Genomic DNA, 21,557 nt, shown 5'->3' with positions numbered 1-21,557 from the left:
TTTATCATAAATACATAACTGACTTTTATAGTATTTATATAAATAAAATATAAAGTTTAATACATCTATTATTATTATATAAAGAGCATTAGAGATAAACTTTAAGACTTTAACCTGCATCACGACCCACATAAAATGCGTAATCGTGATTTATATTAATCTTCATGAGTTTCTGGTATATAGAATTCCCTCGAATTATATTATTTAAAATGTGTACTCATATATGAAATGATCTAAAATATACGTAACATTTAATGAATTTTATAATAGAATATTCATTATTTAATAAAGTTGCCCACTATGAGCTCATTACGAAGGAGGTGAGGTGGAATAGTCAATCTTCTTGTTTTCTAAAATATAACAATAATGAAATAAATATAAATCATTTTAAGAGAGATAATATAAAAGTAAAAGTTTAAGTTGTTTCATATTTGACAAAAAGTCTCGTGAAAGTTATGCATTTTTCACGATAAAATTATGAAAATATTACAAATATAGCCCTTCATACACATGACCGATCCAGCTATCAATGGTTCACACAATGTTAACTTCTAATATACAATTCTCATGTGCTTTATTTCACATACTAAATTATCGAAATAATTAATTACTCAAAAAAGTAGTCATATTTATACATGTATAGTTGATAAAAATTGTCTTTTTTGCTTTTACCCATGTGTACATATTTATGTCAAGCATATACCATTAATAAGATCGTAAATATTTTCATATATGTTTATACTTATTGTTATGAATGAGTTGTTGTCATTAAGTATGTTTAGTCATTTTCATAGGGATTAAACTGAACCACATATTCTATTTATGTTCAAGTAATTATTAATTGTACACTCTATGTAATTATGCATCTAGTACATATAATTCTCATATATCGTACTATCAATATGATATTATTGGACATGATTGTAAGTTTTATTTTAAAATATCGTCATTTATTATTATATATCCATATAATCTTTTAAGTCAAACTTTATTACACGCAAGTACTGCCTCATTCACTATCTCTTATTAGTCATGCTTATATTATAAGTATCACGCTTAAATTATAAATAATTAATTCGATTTATAATTATAAATTACTTAATAATAAAATTAATCCATCAAGATTTTTCAAATCATTGCTAGAAGCTTAAAATTTATGCTGAAATATATAAATATTATTGAACATCTCGAGTTTTATAATTTAAAATGATTAATATTGAATGATATTTAAATGTAGTATTCAACGTTAACGATATTAAATAAGATTATGATCAGTAAGAGTCAACATCAATGTTAATCTTATATTTGCAATCTCATGGACTTAATATGTAATTACAGGCTCCCTCGTCTTTAGTTATGGATGAATATGAACCATTTGTCACGATTCATTCTCCTCACAACTAAAATCTATAACTCATCTCATAAGCTCATGTCTCTATTAGGTTAACAACTCTTAAAAGTGTTTATTATGTTTAATAGGCAATCCAAAAAGGAATAATTTATATACTTACAAAATTTGACTAGTTATAATTTTGAACAACAATTAATTTTATGAGTATTTAATGAACTTGAATTGAGAAGTATATCATTTTTAATATTTGAAAATTAAAATACTAAAGATATAAATAAATTAAAAAATTAATTTTTTAAAGTAAATTTTGATTTACTTTCGTCCGAAAAAGGACTGAAGTGGAAATTTTGGTCCGATATTGTTTATACTAAAGTTACATCTATTCGATCTTTAGTTAATTATTACCATATAATAGTATTTTATTTAAATTTTATCATATACATATTTAATATGATAACATATATATATAATAGTTATGTATTTAAATATAAAAATAAAATAAAATTTTTAATTGACTACAAACTATCTAATGTGATTATATATATACAATCAGTAAAAAATATAATTTATTTTATAATTAACTATAGATTTTTAAATTTTTTATTATAGAATCATTTTGAGAGGAAAAAAAATAATTTTTTTGCATATACTTCGCTAATGTTATGATGACGAAAAAAAATTAAGGTATGATATATTATGACGACGTAATTTATATTTTTAAAATATTTTTATTTTACATTTGTTGTTACTTTTTTTAATGAATACATTGTTTTCTTATAAATAATGATATTATAATTTAAATTTTTATTTAATAAAAGTAAATTAAAGAATGAAAGTGCTGATCTAATTTATTCAATTATGATATTTATATAATTTTTTTTAAAAAATTCCCTCCTAAGGAATATTGAGATTATTTTATTAGATTTATAGTTAATAGTTCTTGTACATATACAAGAAATATTAGATATTATTTTTAAGAATAAAATTATGATAAATATTATAATTAATTAATAATTATATATATAATAATTATAATAAATAAACAAAAATAAAAAATAATAAATAAATAAAAAATAATATTATACAATAAATTTATATAACCAAATAAAAGTATATTAATATTTTTGTGAAGGAAATGTCAGGTCGAGTATTCATTTATTGTCATTATTTTAATTAAAAAAATATAATTATTATAATAATTATTTTTATTATATTCATTAAAATAAAATACAATTATATGTATATTTATAATAATATCTTAATGAATTAAATTTTAAACATATTAAATTAAATAATATAATTTTTAAATAAAAAAATTTACATATTTAATAAAATTAAAACTCAGTAAATAACATAATGATGTTACGTAATATATTGTTGAGAAAGCACCGTATATCTATACGTGTATGTATATATTTAAATACAGACTGCTCAGGACTGAAAGTGCGTAGTAGCTAAGAGCTCTCCTAAAACCCAGACGTCAGACTAGCGACAGCGGCTACAATATAATATCGATGCAAACTTCAGAATCTGACAAACAAATTGCCTCTCTAAAATCTTCAATCACTTTCTACATGTTCTCTGAGTGAATCATGGCATCAGCTCTTTTAGCCAGGTCCCTTGCGAGTCACCGCTTGATTTACTCACTTTCTCATCCGCATAAACCTCAAATTTTCAACTCTCTCCTCAATGTAAGTTTCCTAGCCACTCCATTTGAGGAGAATTGTTTATCTGGATTTCGTTTTGATCGTCGCCTAGTTTCTGGGTTTTGGATTTTCCTTTGATTGAATCTATGCGATTGTGTTGATTGATTTCGGTTTTTGATTATTGGATGTTGTTGAGCAATGAATGCGATTGGTTTTTGTTAATGTGTAGCTGGTTTTTATGGTGGCTTTTGGGAGGAAGAAATAGGGTTTTGAATTTGTTGTTCGGTGGTGGTGAGGGGCTTTATAAATGCAACAATTCCTTAGTAAATACACTGACTTTGTTGCAGTCAAGACTACAGTCTTTATGCTGTGATTTTCAATTGTATGCTTTCTGGAGTTCGCAGCATTGAGCTATAGCAAACTTTCTTGCCCAAGGAAGAGCGTATCTTGCCCTTTCAGGTTACAAAGTGAAATTGCAATTCTCTGCTTCTCTGTTGTTGTTTATTTGTACTTTTAATTTTCTAATTGAAGGACGCCAAGGGGTCAGGATAGCTGACTAGGTGCCATTTGTTACGCACATGAAGGCAGTGTGTGGAAGTAAACAGCTGTAGTTCTTTTTTTGGGAGGGGGGAGGGGGGGGTGGAGGGGGGTTTTTTCTAAGGACTGAAACTGTTTTTTTTTTTTAAACAACTAAGGACAGAAACTGTTCTGCTTCTAAAGGTGGTTTTTGTTGCCTAAATATATCCCCTGAATCTTTTTGTTCTATTTGAGGATTTTTTTTTATGAAAAACTTTGAGCAAAACATTTATATGGTTTTTCCTGTTACTTGCAGAATAAGAGACTATTTCATTCCCGGCCTGGTTCCACCTATACAGCCTATAGGACATCTGGTTTAGTTTGTCCTGTTATGGCTTCTGCAGGAGTGGGAAGAAAATCTGATTTCTCAACATTATCTATACCCGTCAATGAACCTGTTGTTTCAGTTGACTGGCTCCATGCTAACCTTAGGGAGCCTGATATAAAGGTAACTTTTTTTTGGTATACTATCTTCTTAGCCCCTATTCGGTTGGAAACAACCATCAATCTTTTTTCCCTACAGTTTCTCTCTTTTCCTGGTCCTTATATCTAGACCCGGTGTAACCACATGAATATGTAATACTTATATTTTTATGTGTTTGGTTGTGTGGTGCCTGAACGCATGCGTGTCCATACTTTTAATTATGTTATCTTTGTTTTTGTATACACATACAACATGCATGTTTACATGCATAACTTCAACTATTTGTATACTGCCTTACTTGTTTACTTAAATAGCATTTTAGTTTGCTTACAAAGCCTGAAGCTATCCATGAGAGGACCTGGTCTCTTTGTATGAAGCACTGTGCCTCAAAGGAAGAAGGAATTAATTTGAAGTTTGCATTCTTTGGCATGTATCTCCCACATGTTTACATGTATTTAATTTGGTATAGTTTCATATGTTGTTCAAGCTTCAAACCTGAGACTGTACTGTTTGAGTTGATTTGATGCTGGAACAAGGAATAATGTCATCAAATGAATTTACTTTCCATGTCTGTCACTTCTAAGTTGGTCAATCAGCAATACCAAATGCCTTGACTTTGCACTTAATAATGGTTGATTTTTCCACCTGATTTACAAAGGCATTTCTAATGCCTAGACCATGTCATGTGAATCGAGTATGGCCATTTGGACCTTCTGTATGCATTTGAGTGCAGATGTGAAATTCTTACAAAGGAAAAAAAGAGATCGGAAAAGAAGATAAGATTGAATGCTATGAGAGAAAAGATAATGAAATCAAATGGAAAACAATTAAGCATCTCCGCTACTGTGGTTGTGGCTGCTGTATTTGGAGAGAAATGCAAGGCTCTTTAAAGGTTATTTCTTGCTGCTGCTACTTTTTGTGATAGGTCAACTTTTCTGACCTTGCTCTGTGCTAAGGTGTGTGCGTACTATTGGAATATATCTCTGTCTATTTTGCAAAGAGAATGGGTTGTGGTGATTATTGCTTTTTTTCTCTTTCTCTTCATTTGTGGGGTATCTCTTATCCTTCATTGATGTACTTTTCTCTTCTCTTTCCTTCATAATATATCTTGTTTAATTAAAAAAACAACTAAGAGATATATTCTACTTAAACCAGGAAAAATGGTGTAAAAGGTTATAAAATCTTAAGCTGCTAACATTAAGGCAGATATGATTTCCTCAAGATTCTTATTGTTGGAAGATTATTTATATGTGTTTAAAATTTATGAAACTAAATATTGTGATCATTTTATTAATTTATTTTGTTTTTTATTCAGGTATTGGATGCCTCCTGGTACATGCCAGATGAGCAGAGGAATCCGATCCAAGAATATCAGGTAACTTTGTTTCCACTTTGTTGTTTTAAACAGAAAAGTGACGATGTTAATCTTCAAAATTACTTTTTTCTTGAAACTAAACCAATATTACGCCTTTTAACTTGTAAAAAATGCTCATTGGCATGCTCGTTTTCGTTTTTGGCTTCTTCTTGACTAATACCTTCCCCTGCTAATAGGTTGCTCACATTCCTGGTGCTCTTTTCTTTGATATAGATGGGATAGCAGATCAAACAACCAATGTAAGATGTCTTTGCTATTTCTTATTAGAATTTGGTTGTTTTCACTTGTGAATGATCATAGTAGTTGTTTTTTCTTTTTTTGAAAAAGTCACAGTAGCTGGGTTTTTTAATCCTTGATTTCATATGAATTCCTTTTCTGAGGGTACTCTCTTTTCTTTTTCTCCCTCACTCTCTATATCTGTCGATCTATCTATAATACAAACCTAAGGATCTGTCTATTTTCATACTACATGAATGCATGCTATCTACTTATGTATATAATAAGTTTCTGCACGCCCTTTCTGATAATACTTGTTCTTTGGTCGAAGAAAGTTTGAATATTGGGACTAACTGATGCATAATTGAACTCATGCATTTTATGTAACTATGGGTGTGCTTGAAATTTTTCACATAATAATTGCTATTTGCATATCTATCCATATAAACAGAAAAACACCCTCTTTCCATGAGACAAAAGCATCCTGGGTGCAAGAGGCTGCATTTTCAATTTAATTTCTAATGTAGGACAAACTACAGTTAATTTACCTACTAGGAAATTGGGAAAAAAAACTTAGATGTCACGCGTAAGGTTCTTAGGCATACACCTAAGAGTTGATTGAGTCAGACAATCATTTATGAGAAATTTTCATAACTATTATTGAATACTTGAACGATTAATAAGTGAAACTTACTAAGTTATTTGTAATAATGTTTAAGTAATTTTTTCTAACTAGAATTGAATTAAGAAATAATTAACTAGTAGAATTAAGAAACAAACATTGTTGGGTTACTGGAATTGCTGTGTCATCAATCCATGCTACCTTGTATGGTTGTGGATGTGGTTCTGTAGGAAGATTGAGATGCTTTGTGGTTGAAGCCGACATTTCATTTCTACGTTCATGTAGAACTGTAGATTTACAAGACACAACAGCTATGGGGGCTTGTGCCAGTGAGTGTGTTGGTTTGCTGGTGAACAGTGCTGACGTCTGTTTTAGGGTTTTTGAATTTTTTTTTTTTGGCGATTTTTTTTTTCCAGATGGGTTTAGGATCGTTTGGGTGTAGGGTTTGGAGAATTTGAATGTATGATTCTTTTAGCTCTGGTACCACATTGATGTAGGACAAACTAGGGTTTAATTTGCTTACTAAGAAATTGGGGAAAGACCTAGACCTAGGGTTCTAGGCATTACACCTAAGAATTAGTTGAGTTACACAATCAATTGTGAGAAATTCTTAAAGCTATTATTGAATACTTGAATGATCAATGCGTGAGCTTTATAGAGAGATTTATAATAATCACTAAGTAACTTCTCTAACTATAATTAAATTTGGGGATACTAAACTAATAGAATTAAGAATACTAATTTTAATACAAATAGAAAATACTACTAGCAAGAATGAACTCCTAACTCTAATAAAACTCTTAAATAATAAACTTAAAATAAAAATAATTCAACAATAAACAAATTCTTATTATGGCTATGCGCCATCAATTTCATATCTTTAACATAAATCGATCTTTTTCTTTCATATATTTTGCTTTTACTCTTAAGGCATGAATGGAGCATTCTGGACTTGTTGACATTCTTAATTTGGTTTCTTTCATTTATCATTCACTTTGATGCATGGATGTGTATACTTATCCTGTTTCATTGTGAAGCAACAGCATCCATCATAGCGGCAGTTATCCTCAGTTTAATATTTCATCTGTAAGGTCAATGCATTGTATTTTTGATTTAAAATTTTCATTGGTAGCTTCTTCTTATGATACTAATGGAGCATTTCAGGACTATAGAGCATTTTCTCTTCCTTGTCTCCCTCTCCTTTACCAGTTATTACAGGAGCAGTATTAATCAAAGAAAGTACTTTTATCATTAATGAATTTGTCACGTACTAGTTTGCACCTTGAGTAATGATAACTGTAATATCACATGAAACCATTACGTAATGTAATTATTGCCAGAATTTTGGCAGTCTATTAATCTTCTTTTGTCCTCTTTCTTTATTAATGTGATGACCTGTACCAGTTACCACACATGTTGCCTTCGGAGGAAGCTTTTGTGGCAGCTGCATCTGCTCTTGGCATCGATAACAAAGATGGGTTGGTTGTTTATGATGGGAAGGGGATTTTTAGTGCAGCTCGTGTATGGTGGTGAGTTTTGGTTTTTGTTGACATTTAAACCCTCCTGAAATGCGTGCAATCTGTTTATGCACATGCTAATTAAATCAATGCAAACTGATCTACTGATACATGAAAGGATGTTCCGAGTCTTTGGACATAACAAAATCTGGGTGCTAGATGGAGGCCTGCCAAGATGGCGTGCTTCAGGATATGATGTTGAATCTAGTGCTTCCAGTGATGCAATTCTGAAGGCTAGCGCTGCTAGTGAAGCAATAGAGAAGGTGTACCAGGGACAGGCGGTAAGTTCACAATTTATTGACCTAACTTCTTTTGTATCTTTTCCTTTTCTCCCTTTATAGTTTCCTGATGATGAAGACAATGAATTGAAATGTGCTATTTATATCTCTGTGTATATCTCATGTACTTACAATTTATTCATATTCGGCCACTGCATATTATAAAATGTTTGAATATCTTTTGTGGTAAATATTCCATGATTACTTCGAAAGGTAGATGATCATTTACAAATCGTTATAGTTGGTCAGAGGAAATGGTGCAACAAGGACAAATATTATGGATGTTAGTGTTGCTCTGTGGTTTTTGTTAGCTGTTTTAGCCCCTCTCCCCTGGGAGAAAGAAAAGAAAAGAAAAGCATCTGATGAATCAAAAAGAAAATTGAGTTACAGTTTTTTCGGGTAAGGATATCAGAATTTCCATGGAAAGTTGAATGTGCATACACAATAGAAAATAAGTACTGGGCATCACAAGGAAAGAACAAAGTCTTTTAGGGTTTGTTTTTCACGTGAACTAGGAGGGCTTCGGCTTTCACTCAATTTGGGTATTAAAATCTCATCAATACTTTTTGTTCACATTTTTCTTTATGGCTTTTCTTTTTTCTTGACCTCTGTGTGTGTGTTTTTATGTGTGCCTAATATGATTATTCTTCTCATAAGATTGTTTAATATGTGGATATTGGTTAAAAGGCAAGAGCATTCCAGTGAATTTTTGTTGAGTGAAGTCTTAACCTCCTAAATAAAGACGGAGACTTTGGTCTTTTAGATTGGTTGGTTATGTTATCCTTTTACCACTGGTTGGTTTGTTATCCTTTACTACTGGTTGGTTTGTTATCCTTTTCTTTCTTCTGGTTGGATGGCATGGTAAGATAGTAAGCTAAATAAACTACTTAGTTCTCTGGTGGATGTCTATGGTGATATATAAAATTTAGGATACATGCAAATACTACTCATCTAGAAAAGATTTTGAGGTAAATACTTATTTATTTTGTTATTGAACTTGAGGTCATTTTATCCACTTGATTATAAGTTATTTATGTCTCGATATTGCAGGTTGGTCCAATCACGTTCCAGACGAAGTTTCAGCCACATCTTCTTTGGACACTTGAGCAGGTGCCTTGGTCTTAGTTCAGAAAATTTTTTTAGTGATAAAGTTGCTTGAATGCATATGTTATTTGGAAATCCTTGAACTATGGTGGTCCTCAGTGATGAGGATTTCAAAGAGCATCGGGTCTTTTGTTTTGCTTTTATTTCTTTTACTTCTTTTGGGGGGATGTCTCATCCTCTTTTGTTGTATTTTATTCTCATGATCTCGATATTTTGTTTTCTTCTATTAAAAAAGAAAAAAAGAAAAAAAATGATTTCAAAGAGCACACGATATCATAAGCTGAAATTTTACTCCAGAATTCTATGGGGGTCTATGGTGCTTCCAAGGGAATCTATCCAGAATTTGGTCCTGGGACAAACTCTTGTGATATAAGGATTTATGGCTAAAAAACATCTTTAATCAGCGTTTTTCTCTTTTCAGTTTGCTTCTCTTTTACCAACATGAAGCAGAACTTGCACATTTAGGAAGTAGATAGTGCATGGAATTTCATTTGTTAAGGATACTATATAACCTTTGTTCTTAAGCTAGGGGGATGTAGGGTATGAGTTATGCTGAAGTTAATTGTATACCTCAGTAGGTTGTCAATTATGAGCTGTTATTATGAAGAGTGAATTTGGATGGATGGCCTAGCTTCTACTTCACGTATATTTGATATTTGTGCCATGAACAGTGAACTTGGTAAAAAATTTCCTTAAAGAATAATATAAAGATTTCCCTGCATTGGATAAGCGAAATATTTGTGTGTCAACTTGGTAATTTATTACAAGTATTAGCCTTTTTGGTAATTGAATGTAAAGAAACTGCCTACATGACATGGTTATTATTTGAACAGAACTCCATGTATTTAGTTTATGTTTCTTTGTTATAATTTTTTCCAGGTCAGAAAAAACATTGAGGAGAAGAGTCATCAACATATAGATGCACGTTCAAAGGCTAGGTAACTTCTTTTTTCTTTTTCTTTTTTTGCATGTCATTGGTGTTAGAAAGTATATTTGTATAGTGAGTACTTATCATTGGTGTTAGAAAGTATATTTGTATAGTGAGTAGGGTAAAAGGAGTATATTAGTAATATACCCACCTCATGTAATTAATGGTGTTTCCTTTTGTTGTTGATAAAAAGCTGTATATATAGGGTCTTATTATTCAATGAAATTCATATTTCATTCTCCACATGGTATTAGAGCGATATGTTAAAAAAAATCCTATACTCTTTTCCAAACTCTATTCGACCTTCGTTGCTGAAATAAGAAAACCCTAGGAGGGCAACTGTCATTGCCGCATCCTCTTCCCCCTACCAAACTAGCCAACCACCTAGCCCAGCCGTTGACTGCAACAGCTGCTGGTCGTCAGCAATCAAGCCAGCCTTCATTGTCGGTAGCAACTAGAGAGAACAGAGTCGCAAGCACGGCTCCTTCTGCAACCAGGTGGGGCCTCCTCTGCCATCAGCAGTACAACCTGTCTCAGCCAGTTGAAAATGGCCGCGTGCGTAGCCTCCAGCCGGCCAAACCACATGCTCCACCTATATTCGTGCAGAATCGCTACATCTGCTCCTTGCCGCGGATCTGCCTCCTGCTGGTTCAGGTTCACACAGCCACCACTCAGCCACGCCACAGTTGCAAACCGATGATTTCTATTTTTTTTAATTTTTAAGTAGTCTTATTTCCCCCAATGTTTTTGCAAGATGTCTGATGTTATGTTTTAATCCATTGGCACAAGCTTCTCTATGGGGAATTCAACAGAAAACAGTGGTGAATTTTTGTTAATCCAGACTGCGTACTGTTCTAATAATAAAGATTATTTTGAGTTGGTCACTACTAATTTGGACCACCCTCAAGGGCAAAGGAAAGCTAGGTCATCTCCTTGTCACTGGACCAAAGATAGGAGATCCTAATTTTGATGTTTGGGATGAAGGCGATGGTTATGACATGTCTAGAACTCTATGATACCGAAGATCAGTAAACCAGTTATGTGTTTATCTACAGCAACTGACATTTGAGATTCAACCAGAGAAACATCTTCCCGGGAAAAGATGCAGCTCGGATGTATGACCTGATCGTGAAGCCCTGGATGACTAAACAGGACAAGAAGACGGTCACAGGATATGTGAACCTTCTGAAAGATTTGTGGTAGGAACTTGATCAATATCACAGTATCATATGGAAAGTAGCAAAGGTGCAATAGCCTTATAAAGATTTGTTAAGAAAGATGGAGCCTACCAATTTATGGCAGGACTTGAGAAATTTTTAGGAAGTGATGCTGTCCCTGAATGGATAATATACTTGATTAGTGCAGAATAGAATAGAAGAGGAGTTACGCTTGAATCCACATAATTGATAACTTTGAAATGGTACTAAGGGTTCCAAACCACATCAACTGGGGAAGGAATCATATCATAGTGAGACCTTAGTTACTAGCGGAGAGAATAGAGAAAATCTCGTGTACCTTCTGAAAAATACGAAGGACTGCCAACCACTTCTAGCCAGGATTGAGGATACAAGAAAAATCAGGGATAGACATATGTAGCTTAGGAGAAGAAGAATGCTGAGACCTTTGTTTTCAAAGTAGAGATTGAGCGATTACAGACCTAACTTGAGCAACTTGAAAAATCTAAAAGTGCAAGTCTCAATAGCACATTCAAGTATGTTCTATTTTCCATAGTTTAAATGTTTCAAGTAAATCTTTTGTTTTTTTTTTCATGGATTATAGTTTCAGGAGCGAATGAACATGACAGATTCATCTAAATTGTTTAATACTTATGCTCCATGTCCCAGTAATAGAAAAATTACACCACTGATGGTTTGCTAATCTCAGTAGCAAGATTTGGAACCATAAATTTTAATTCTCATCTCACTCTTCAGGATGTTCTCTATGTACCTAAATTGTATAAAAATCTTATATTAGTAACCAAATTGTTTCATGACCTTAATTGTAAACCGACTTCTTCTTCTTCCCTTTGTAAAATTTCAAGACTAGAATTTAGAGAGGACGATTGGACGGGGTAAGGCTTGAGATGGATTATATTTCCTTGACACACTCGACATACCCAATATCGCTCTCTCTACTAGCATATTAGATAAATTATGGTTCTATCACAAGAGAATAGGACACTTTTTCTTTCTTTATTCTTAAGGATTTCCCTCTTTATTTTCTAATTGCAACTATAAAAGTTTACATTGGAATATATATGAACTGGTAAAATATCGTTTGCTTATATTAATAAAAGAAGTGATTTTCCTTTTCAATTGATTCATATTGATATTTGAGGTCTCTATAATATTTCTAACATATTTGGAGCATGATGATTTATTTATTTTTATTGATGACTGTACTTAGGTTACTTGGCTTTTCCTATTGAGATCTAAAATAGAAATTACTTGTATTTTTCCCAATTCTGTTCCATGATTAAAACATATTTTGTGGTCACAATTAAATGTTTTAAAACTAATAATGCTTAAGACTACCTTAATCAAACATTAACCTTCTTCTTTCAAAAGGTAAAAATTGTACATGAATCTTATTGTGTCTATAATTAAGAACAAAATGGAGCCGTAGAAAGAAAAAACAAGCACTTGCTTACTATCACATATTCCTTCTGGTTTCAAAGCAATTTACCTAAATACAGTTGCGGGGAAGTTGTGTTAATTGCCACATATCTTATCAACTGGTTACCTTCTAGAATATTAGACTTCCAAAGTCCAATGGAGGTTCTAGCTAGATGTTTTCCAGAGATGAGTCATCAATGACCTTATTCCTTATGTTTTTAGGTGTATTGCCTATGTTTGCATACATCAATCTCAAAGAGGTAAACTCGACTCTAGGTCATTAAGTGTGTTTTTGTGGGGATATTCATCTATCCAGAAAGGATATAAGTCTTAACACCTATCCTATCTAGAAAGAGATTTTATGCGTTCATTGATATGAACTTTGTTGGGACCGTGTCGTTTTCGACAAACTTATCTTTAGGTGAAGACTATAATGGAAAATAAAGGAGACAAGAGAGACTTTTTTTTTTGACATTCCTTTTCTACCCTTAAATAGTTTGTCTATACTATTTGAGTTCATCACTTCACCACAAAATCAAAACTCACAAAATTAGCCTAGGTCTTAAGCCTCAGAAGATGAACCTAAACCTTAACCCATACGTGATCCACGTTTAACTTAAGTGTATTCGAGAAGGAAAAACTCCGACTTTGTACGAAGTAGATTCAAGAATTTGAATTGCGCACCGAAAGTGAGGTAAACTCTGAAAATCACTTTTCTTTTGTTATTGACATACATATTGCACTTAAAAAAGAGACTAGAGAATGCAATTTCCAACTTGTGTTCTTTGAAAACTATTCTCTAGCATATAAAGATTTCTTTTGAGCCTAAATACTGTATCCATTCCAAAACATATGAGGTTTTAACAAATGAGTTGATATTAAATATTTATTGAGATTTGGAGAGTAGCAATAGTATTCTTTATGAAGGCTAGAATATCCTAAAAATACACATTTAAGGGCTTTTGGGTCCAATTTTGTCACACTAGGTCACACGTCTCAAGTATAACAAGTACTACCAAATATCTTAGGTTGCAGCAGAAATAAAGACTTCTTTGGAAAAAGAAGACTGTAAAGGAGCATCTCCATCAAGTATTAAAGATGATATACGGTTACTCAAAGAACATGTTGTGGAAACAACATCAATGTAGAATTGCTTAGGGACTTGCATTAGAAACAAGAGAGCTCGAGCTGTATCAAATAAATGTTTATTCTTTCTCTAAGCGACTCCATTTTGAGATGGTGTGTCAACATACGAAGATTAGTGAAGGATCCTGTGTTGAGTCATATAGTTCTAAAATAAGTTAGACATATATTTGTTGATATTATCACTTCACAATATATGCACAAAAATATTGAATTGTGTTTTCACTTCATTACAAAAAGTACAAAAATGAAAGAATACTTCAAAACGATTTTTCATAAAATATATTCAAATCATTCGAGAAAAATCATCAACAAAAGTAAAAAAAATATTTAAAACTTGTTTTGGACGGAATAGGACGGGGTCCCAAACATTAGAATGAAGTAACTTAAAAGCAGACTCAGTTCGTCTATTGGCTTTTGGACTTGACGGACTACGACGATGTTTTGTAAATTGCAATCTAGTGAAGATACATCATGAAATTGAGAGTATAACTTCTTCAACACAGAAGGATGTCCTAATTGATAATGCGCTTTAAATGGAGAGATAACACTAGAGCAGACAACTGATCGAGTCATCCAGGTATCAAGAATGTAGAGAGCATTTGATATATTTCCTTTACTAATAATCTGATTTGTCGTAAGATCTTGAAAAATACAGTAATCAGGAAAAAATGTAATACAACAATTCAAATTTTTAGTCAACTTACTCACAAAAATTAGATTGAAGGCAAGTTTAGATAGATTTAATACAGATGATAGGGTACTAGTTATAGGAAAAAGTAGTTCCGAAACCTACAATGTTATAGGTCGACCCATCAGTAATAATTACAGGAAAAGATGTTTTGTGTGGTTGAAAACTAGAAAAAATATTAGGATTACCTGTTATGTGATCTGTAGCACCAGAATCAATCACCCATCTGTTGGAGGAGATAAGATATTTTTTCTCTGATTCAGTAAGAGTATAAAATTTATTTAAAAATTTCTAATATTGAGTGAATTTAGCGTAATCATCAGTTAAAATTATAATAGTTTTTTCATAAAATGAGCTAGCAGTAGCAACATCAATATTAGCGATTTATGTTATTCGATTGTGATTATGCAATTTCTTATAATACTGTTTTATATGTTCTTTTTTACGACAGTAATAACAGACAATATTATTATCCATTTTAATATAGGAATTACAAAAAATGCTTTTTAGAATACTCAAAATATAACAGTCAGAAATACTCAAAAAATACTGCAAATAAACTAGAAATTCTGAGAAAATATAATACCTTCTCACACATGGAAACCAAGAAGACCATATTGTCACCATCGGAGTTACACGCATTGCTGCACATGCCGTCGCCGAAAATTACTAAAATACCTCATTTCGACCGGAAATCACCACAGAATTCTAATGCAGAAATGCCCCAAATCGCGCCGGAGAACGGAGAATCGCTTGCTATCGCACGATCTGCTCCGCCCTGGCTTTCTTCTCTTCGGCCTTTTGGTTTCGTGCACAGAACCGGCTGACCGAGCTCCTCTGTGGCTTTTGTCCTCGAACGGGAAACCAACACACATGAGAATACCCTCTTTCGGCAAACCCGACACATGCAGCCTTAAACCACCGCACAAACAGCCTCCTCAGCTCCTCCCGCGTGCTGTACTGACTGCGCTCTTAACTGATCAGAGACCGGTGGTTCACTTCTTCCAGCACCGGGAATGGGTTGTTCAACCCTTTTTTTTGGTCTTATGTAATCTGACCCCTGAAATCCTAATCCTAACTCTGATACGATGTAAGCGGTTAGGGAAAAAAAATACTGAATAATACTTATCTTTCATTACATAGAGTTAGGAGTATATATACATTGAAGAAAGATCTATATATGGAAACGTAAATCACCCTATTAATGATAGGAAATCAACTAATAATTACATAAGAATATTTCGTAATATATTTTTTAATATTCTAATAATTATCAAATGACCTCTGTGCTTGTTACAAAGATGAGTACTGTACGTATCTTATTATCTCTAGTTGTTAATTTCAACTGGCAGTTAGAATATTTTGATGTGAAAAATATTTTTCTGTACGGAGAATTAGTAGAGGAAATTTATATGGATATTTACTGCGGATTTGCCAAAGGAGGAGAAGAGAATAAGGTATGCAAAAGACACTTTATGGATTTAAACAATCTCTCCGAGCATGAGTTGAGAGATTTGCTAGAGTGATGCTTTCTATGAACTTCAGACATAGTCAAGGTTCATACCCATCAAACTCTTGGAGTTAGGGGAGTCAATCTTATGGTATTTGTAGATGATATAATTGTAATATGTAATGATGGAGGAGAGAAATTGCTCCTCAAGTAATGCCTAGTCAAGGAATTTGAGATCAAAGAGTTGAGAAAATTCAAATACTTCATCGGAATAGTGGTGGCCTACTCTAAGCTCGACATATTTATAGCTCAGTAAAAGTACATTCTAGATCTCTTGAAGAAAACTGACAACTTAGCATACAAGCCGGCTAATAAACTAATTGATCCCAATCGCAAGTTGGGACTCGCAAAGGTGGAGAAGGGAAATGTATCAAAAACTAGTGAGAAGCTTGATATACTTATCACATATAAGGTCAGACATTGTATGCAATGAGTGTAGTGAGTTAATTTATATATAGGGCAGAGAAGTGCATTTCTAAGCTGCCTATGAGATAGTTCACTACTTAAAGGGTAATTTAGGAAAGGGAATTATGTACAAGAAAAATAATGGTCTGCTTCTTGAAGTATATATTAGTGCTATGTAGGTTCATTAGTTGATATAAGAGCTCTATATCTAGTACTGTACTTTTTTTGGAGGAAACCTAGTGACTTGGAGGAGTAAGAAACATAATGTTGTATGTTGATCCAGTGCTAAGTTAGAGTTTAGAGTTATGGTCCGAAGGGTGGATGAATTCCAATGGTTGAAGATGATTTTAGAAGACTTGAAGAATTCAGTGGGGTGGCCCCTGTGAGACTATATTGTGATAATAAGTCAACAATTAGTATTGGCCACAACATTGTACAACATGACAAGATGAAGTATATTGAAGTTGATCAATACTTTATTAAGGAAAAGTTAGACAATGGATTGATATGCATAATGTACATACCTACTATTTTGCAACTTGCAGATGTATTGACTAAGGGATTAAGTAATCTTGGGTTGCATACTATTATTGGCAAGCTGGGAATGAACAATATTTATTTGCCAGTTTGAGGGGAAGTTTTGGAAAGTTTATTCTTATAGTATGTAGGGTAAATAATATATTAGTAATTTACTCTTCTTAGATAATTAATAGTGTTTCCTTTTATTGTTCATAAAACCTGAATATATAGGGCCCCATTATTCAAGGAAATTCATTCTTCATTCTCCACAACTGGTTCTTTTATGGTTATGACAGGTATCATTTCTCAAGCATATGTAAATGCCTTTTCTTTGTGTACCTTCTCCTTTGTGCTATTTGCATGGGAATTCCCTTATCTATTTTAGGATTTAGTTTCCTATTATACCTTTTTAGTCTTCTATGCTAGTTATATTCAGCTTCCTGTTTTCTTTAAATGTGTCTAATTATGGGGATGATAATCTGTCCTTCAATCTTTGTACATCTTCCTCCTTAATTGGTTCTCCTTCTGTTCTTTTCTCTTCTCTGTCTCACTTACTGATATTTCTGCCAACATATCATTGTCAGGTTGTTTTGTGTCATTCAGTACATAAAAATGAAAAGGGATTGGTTTAAGGTCAAAATGTAATATCCATTGTCCCATCCATTGTCCCCATATGGAATTTTTGTATGCTTATGTGTGTTTATTAGTAGCCAGGTAATAACTTTTTTTTTTTTCACAATATTCATTATTGTCTATGATCAACATCCAATTCATCGGCAGGTTTGATGGTGCTGCTCTAGAACCCCGTAAAGGTGTAAGGAGTGGTCATGTACCGGGTAGCAAGTGCATTCCTTTCCGTGAGGTAAAAATGTCTAGTTTTTTGCTCAATGGTATCTTTGGTTTTCTTGAAGCCTAAATTGTTTTTTTTTTTTTTTTTTTTGTTCCTTTTCCCTTTTGTTTTGGGGTTGTGATAAAGATGAAAAGGGGATTTGGCATGGGATGGGTTAATCTGCCCTTGTGAAGATGAGGGGTTAAAATCTAGACATCTATCCTAAGAATTAGTTGGGTTTTGATGAGGAGGAAAAATAACAGAAAGGTAACTGGGCATAACTCTTAGAATTCCTTATGCATCGAACTTAAGATGAGGTTTGATCCGTTGCTTAATCATGATTTCATTACACAATGATCGGAACTAGTTTGCTTAGAAACTGGAGGTTTAACCAGAATCAAACGCGATTATTTCATTCATCTCACTATAATACACAGTTCATAGGTATATATAGTAGCATGTTTCGAAGGAACCAGAAAGGAAAACCGTACAAAAGGGAATCGGCCGCATAAAGATGAAATCTTCTTATTCTGGGAAGCTAATCATTCTGCATGTCATTTAGAAGATTACCCAATGATACCCAAAATGTATCGGATTTTTAATAAAACTAATCTAAATATAGCACTTTCTTGAATATGGAAAGATCACAGAGTATTTGTAAGGTCTAATTTAATCCAATCTAATTGAGACTAGAAATCCTAATAAGATTCCTAAAGAATTAAATAAAACCTTATCACTAGTAAAAATCATAATTTTACCCATTACTTGTAGTTTCTTCTTGTGTTTAGCCGGGTATTAATATTACAGGTAAGAATGTGGCCCTTATCACCATCATACATAGAAGGGCCAACAATATATTCTTTCTAGGGTGATATTAACAAGAAAGTCCACTAAAGTTATTTTGGTAACATGAATTCTTATTATCAAAAAATCTTTTCCAGAATTCTCGTATTATGCACCATGTTACAATTAGGTACAACCACTACTTTTTCTTCACAATTTGGTTCATAAATTTGCAAAATTATTTCAAAACATGAGTTGTATGTGACTTTGATGGAAACAACATGATTTCTTCTTCCTTTGGTTGACACGAAAAACAACTTAATAAGATATAAAGCTTCTTTCAGACGTGAATTACAATTCTGAAATGGGGAAAAATCCAAGAAAGTATTCTGGAAAGTATCTCTTATTCGTCAATTTATTTGATTATAATCTGCACCACTTCAATAAAATAAATTAATTATCTTTATTGTCAATGATAACTGCTATAAGTATTTTATGGTATATAATTGTGAATTTCAGCAGTACCATTTTATTTGATTGTCATCTGCTTGGGGTTCATCATCTTTTCTAACATTGTAAGATAGCATAATATTGAATACCTTGAGAACTGGGGGCTGCATAATTCATTTAACATGTTTGCTATTTCTTTTTAGATGTTGGATGAATCACAGACCTTATTACCAGTAGATGAACTTAAGAAAAGATTTGATCAAGAAGGTAAATCTTCTAATTTTTGTCTTCTTGTATATGATGTATTCACTTTCATCCAGTCACTAATTTATTTTGGCTGTCAGTTTTGGAGTCTGTCATGCATAATCCTTTAGTTTATATAAACTAAATGGGAATCAATTTGTAGCTTGTCGCTGGGGAAAATATTTAATATGGTCTTAGGCATATGATGATATTATGTCAATGAGTTGTTAGTTGTTACGTGATTCTTAAGTTAAACATCTGAGAAGTTCTATTTGGAAGATGATATCTTAACAGTTTATTCCAAGATTATGATATCCACTAGTTTCTCACTTGATGCCTTAAGAGAGTTGTGTTTAGATGAAGTTTTTTTTCCCCTTTTCTTTAATCCAATAAGAAGGAAAATTCCTCGATGATACTTCCTTTCCAGTTCACAAAGTTCTATGTTATCCTCATAAACAGTAATAATATTAGTAACACTTGAGTCATCAAAGAGATTCCTGCATCCCATTTCATGGTTTTGTACCCTTTTCAAGTCATATTTAGTTGGTAAATGCCAAATCCTGTTCATGGTTGGAATGGAGAAAGAATGAATTCTATGCAATTAAGGAACAGATCTTCCAAAAATAAGAAGTTTGGGATCAAAAGTTCACACTGATGCTATCTTTGGGATAGAGATTATCAATGTCTTTATAAACTCCAGGAAATTTTTCTATGATGGTATATGACATAAATCTATAACTGATTAGCTGGGCCACTCTAAAACCTAAAGAGTACTTAAAACAACCTTCTAAAATGCTTAGGATCCATATAAAATAAATGCAAATTGCGTGTAGCTGACAAATTTTAGAATTACAAGGTATTCGACTTACGGAGTTAGAAAAAAAGAGAATAAAATAAAAAACATAGTAGTAACCTTTGTTGCAACTAGGAGTTTGATATTTCTTGATCCCATGAATGTGTACCTGTCTTAAAGCAAGACTTTTGACATGTCCTATCCATTAGCCCTGCAGAGCTTCTTATTTCCTCATGAAGTCCAGAGAATTCTGGAAAATTCCCCTTTTCTTGTGTCTGCATAGCAATTGTTCATAGAAGTTTCAATGTAAAGGGGAAGTAGCAAGGAAAGGTCTTTTCTCTGGAACAATGTAGAAAGCAAAGATCCTAGTTAACATTCTGTTTACGGTGTAGAGTCCTATCTACATGTTACGAGATCTACTGTACCTTTGGAGGGGATAATCTTCAAAAAATATTCTTTACTTGTTACTATAATAAACTTGACAACTATAGGTTTGAAGTGATATTGTACGAAAGATTTGTTATACAGGTATTAAAGAAATCTAGACTGCTTGAGAATGCCAGGATACATGAGGATTTCACATAATCAGGCAATTCAAACAGATTAATTTTCCCTTGAAGCCCTCAGCTACATTTTCCATCATTCTCCTTGAAATTAGTATTTTTTTTTTTGTGTGCAAAGAATTATGATCTTATGAGGTTTTTGTTCTACGGAAAATTATTCTTGCATTGTTTGTAGTTTCAGATTAATTTAGCACATGTATGAGCAATTGATTGAACATAGCCCAACCATCCCATTTCATTTTTTAATTACATTTCTCAGCATTGAAGTTTGATATAAGGTGGCATCGATCTGAGTTCGATTTTGCCATCTGCTATCTTCTTGAATCTTGACAACATTCTCTGGTTTATAGGCATCTCACTGGAACGTCCTGTTGCAACTTCGTGTGGCACTGGTGTAACTGCTTGCATTCTTGCACTGGTACGCAAATCTCCGCCTTCTCCTTTGTATGTCTAGCAAATCTCTTGTTAAATTGTAACTACTGATGAGGACTCTGATCATATCTATCTTTCCAGGGACTCCACCGGCTTGGGAAGCCGGATGTCGCTGTCTATGACGGATCTTGGACTGAATGGGGAGGTCACTCTGACACGCCTGTTGATACTACTTCATAAATTATGAAAGTAATACAGTAGGAGGTTCGGAAACAACATGAGCCGGATGAAGTCTTAATGGAATCTGTGTCCCGTTTTGTCGAAAAAGGTTGTACTTATAAATAAAGGTTGATGTACTTGTTGTCATAATTTTTTTCTTTTTCATAAGTAGTTTGTGTGGGATTTGAAAGTACCAAAACCCTCCAACTCAGAACACAGTTTGAAGCAATTTCACAAACTTGTTAATTTATTAATTTATTTTTATAATTGCATAGTTATTGCGTTCTCAATTAATTTAGTTAATCAACCTAATTTCAATAATAATGTAATTTTTTAATTTGCAAGGATATAATTTAAGGTACTTACGAGCCACATAATCCTTAAA

The 21,557-nt window shown here is 32.7% G+C and overlaps 1 protein-coding gene across 1 annotated transcript; it reads left to right on the top strand.

The window, feature by feature from the left end:
* The first annotated feature begins 2,782 nt into the window (after positions 1-2,782).
* On the top strand, positions 2,783-21,439 carry LOC110816949 (thiosulfate/3-mercaptopyruvate sulfurtransferase 1, mitochondrial-like). Its single transcript, XM_088221128.1, has 12 exons — positions 2,783-3,042; positions 3,830-4,021; positions 5,313-5,372; positions 5,549-5,611; positions 7,615-7,739; positions 7,846-8,008; positions 9,056-9,115; positions 9,989-10,047; positions 17,701-17,782; positions 19,186-19,249; positions 20,932-20,999; positions 21,095-21,439. The coding sequence occupies exons 1-12, from the start codon at positions 2,944-2,946 to the stop codon at positions 21,191-21,193; spliced, it is 1,134 nt and encodes a 377-aa protein (XP_088077254.1). The 5' UTR covers positions 2,783-2,943; the 3' UTR covers positions 21,194-21,439.
* The last annotated feature ends 118 nt before the right edge of the window (positions 21,440-21,557 follow it).

This window comes from Carica papaya, chromosome 5 (assembly GCF_054855325.1).
Source record: "Carica papaya isolate Zhongbai chromosome 5, ASM5485532v1, whole genome shotgun sequence".
Taxonomy (NCBI): Eukaryota; Viridiplantae; Streptophyta; class Magnoliopsida; order Brassicales; family Caricaceae; genus Carica; species Carica papaya.
This window is presented reverse-complemented; position numbering and strand designations above follow the sequence as displayed.

Excerpts from the sequence above, each read along its gene's own strand:
- LOC110816949 (XM_088221128.1), top strand. The coding sequence starts at position 2,944 with ATGGCATCAGCTCTTTTAGCCAGGTCCCTTGCGAGTCACCGCTTGATT. Across the intron at positions 4,022-5,312 it reads TTAGGGAGCCTGATATAAAG|GTATTGGATGCCTCCTGGTA; the intron begins GTAACTTTTTTT and ends TTTTTTATTCAG. Across the intron at positions 21,000-21,094 it reads CTGCTTGCATTCTTGCACTG|GGACTCCACCGGCTTGGGAA; the intron begins GTACGCAAATCT and ends CTATCTTTCCAG.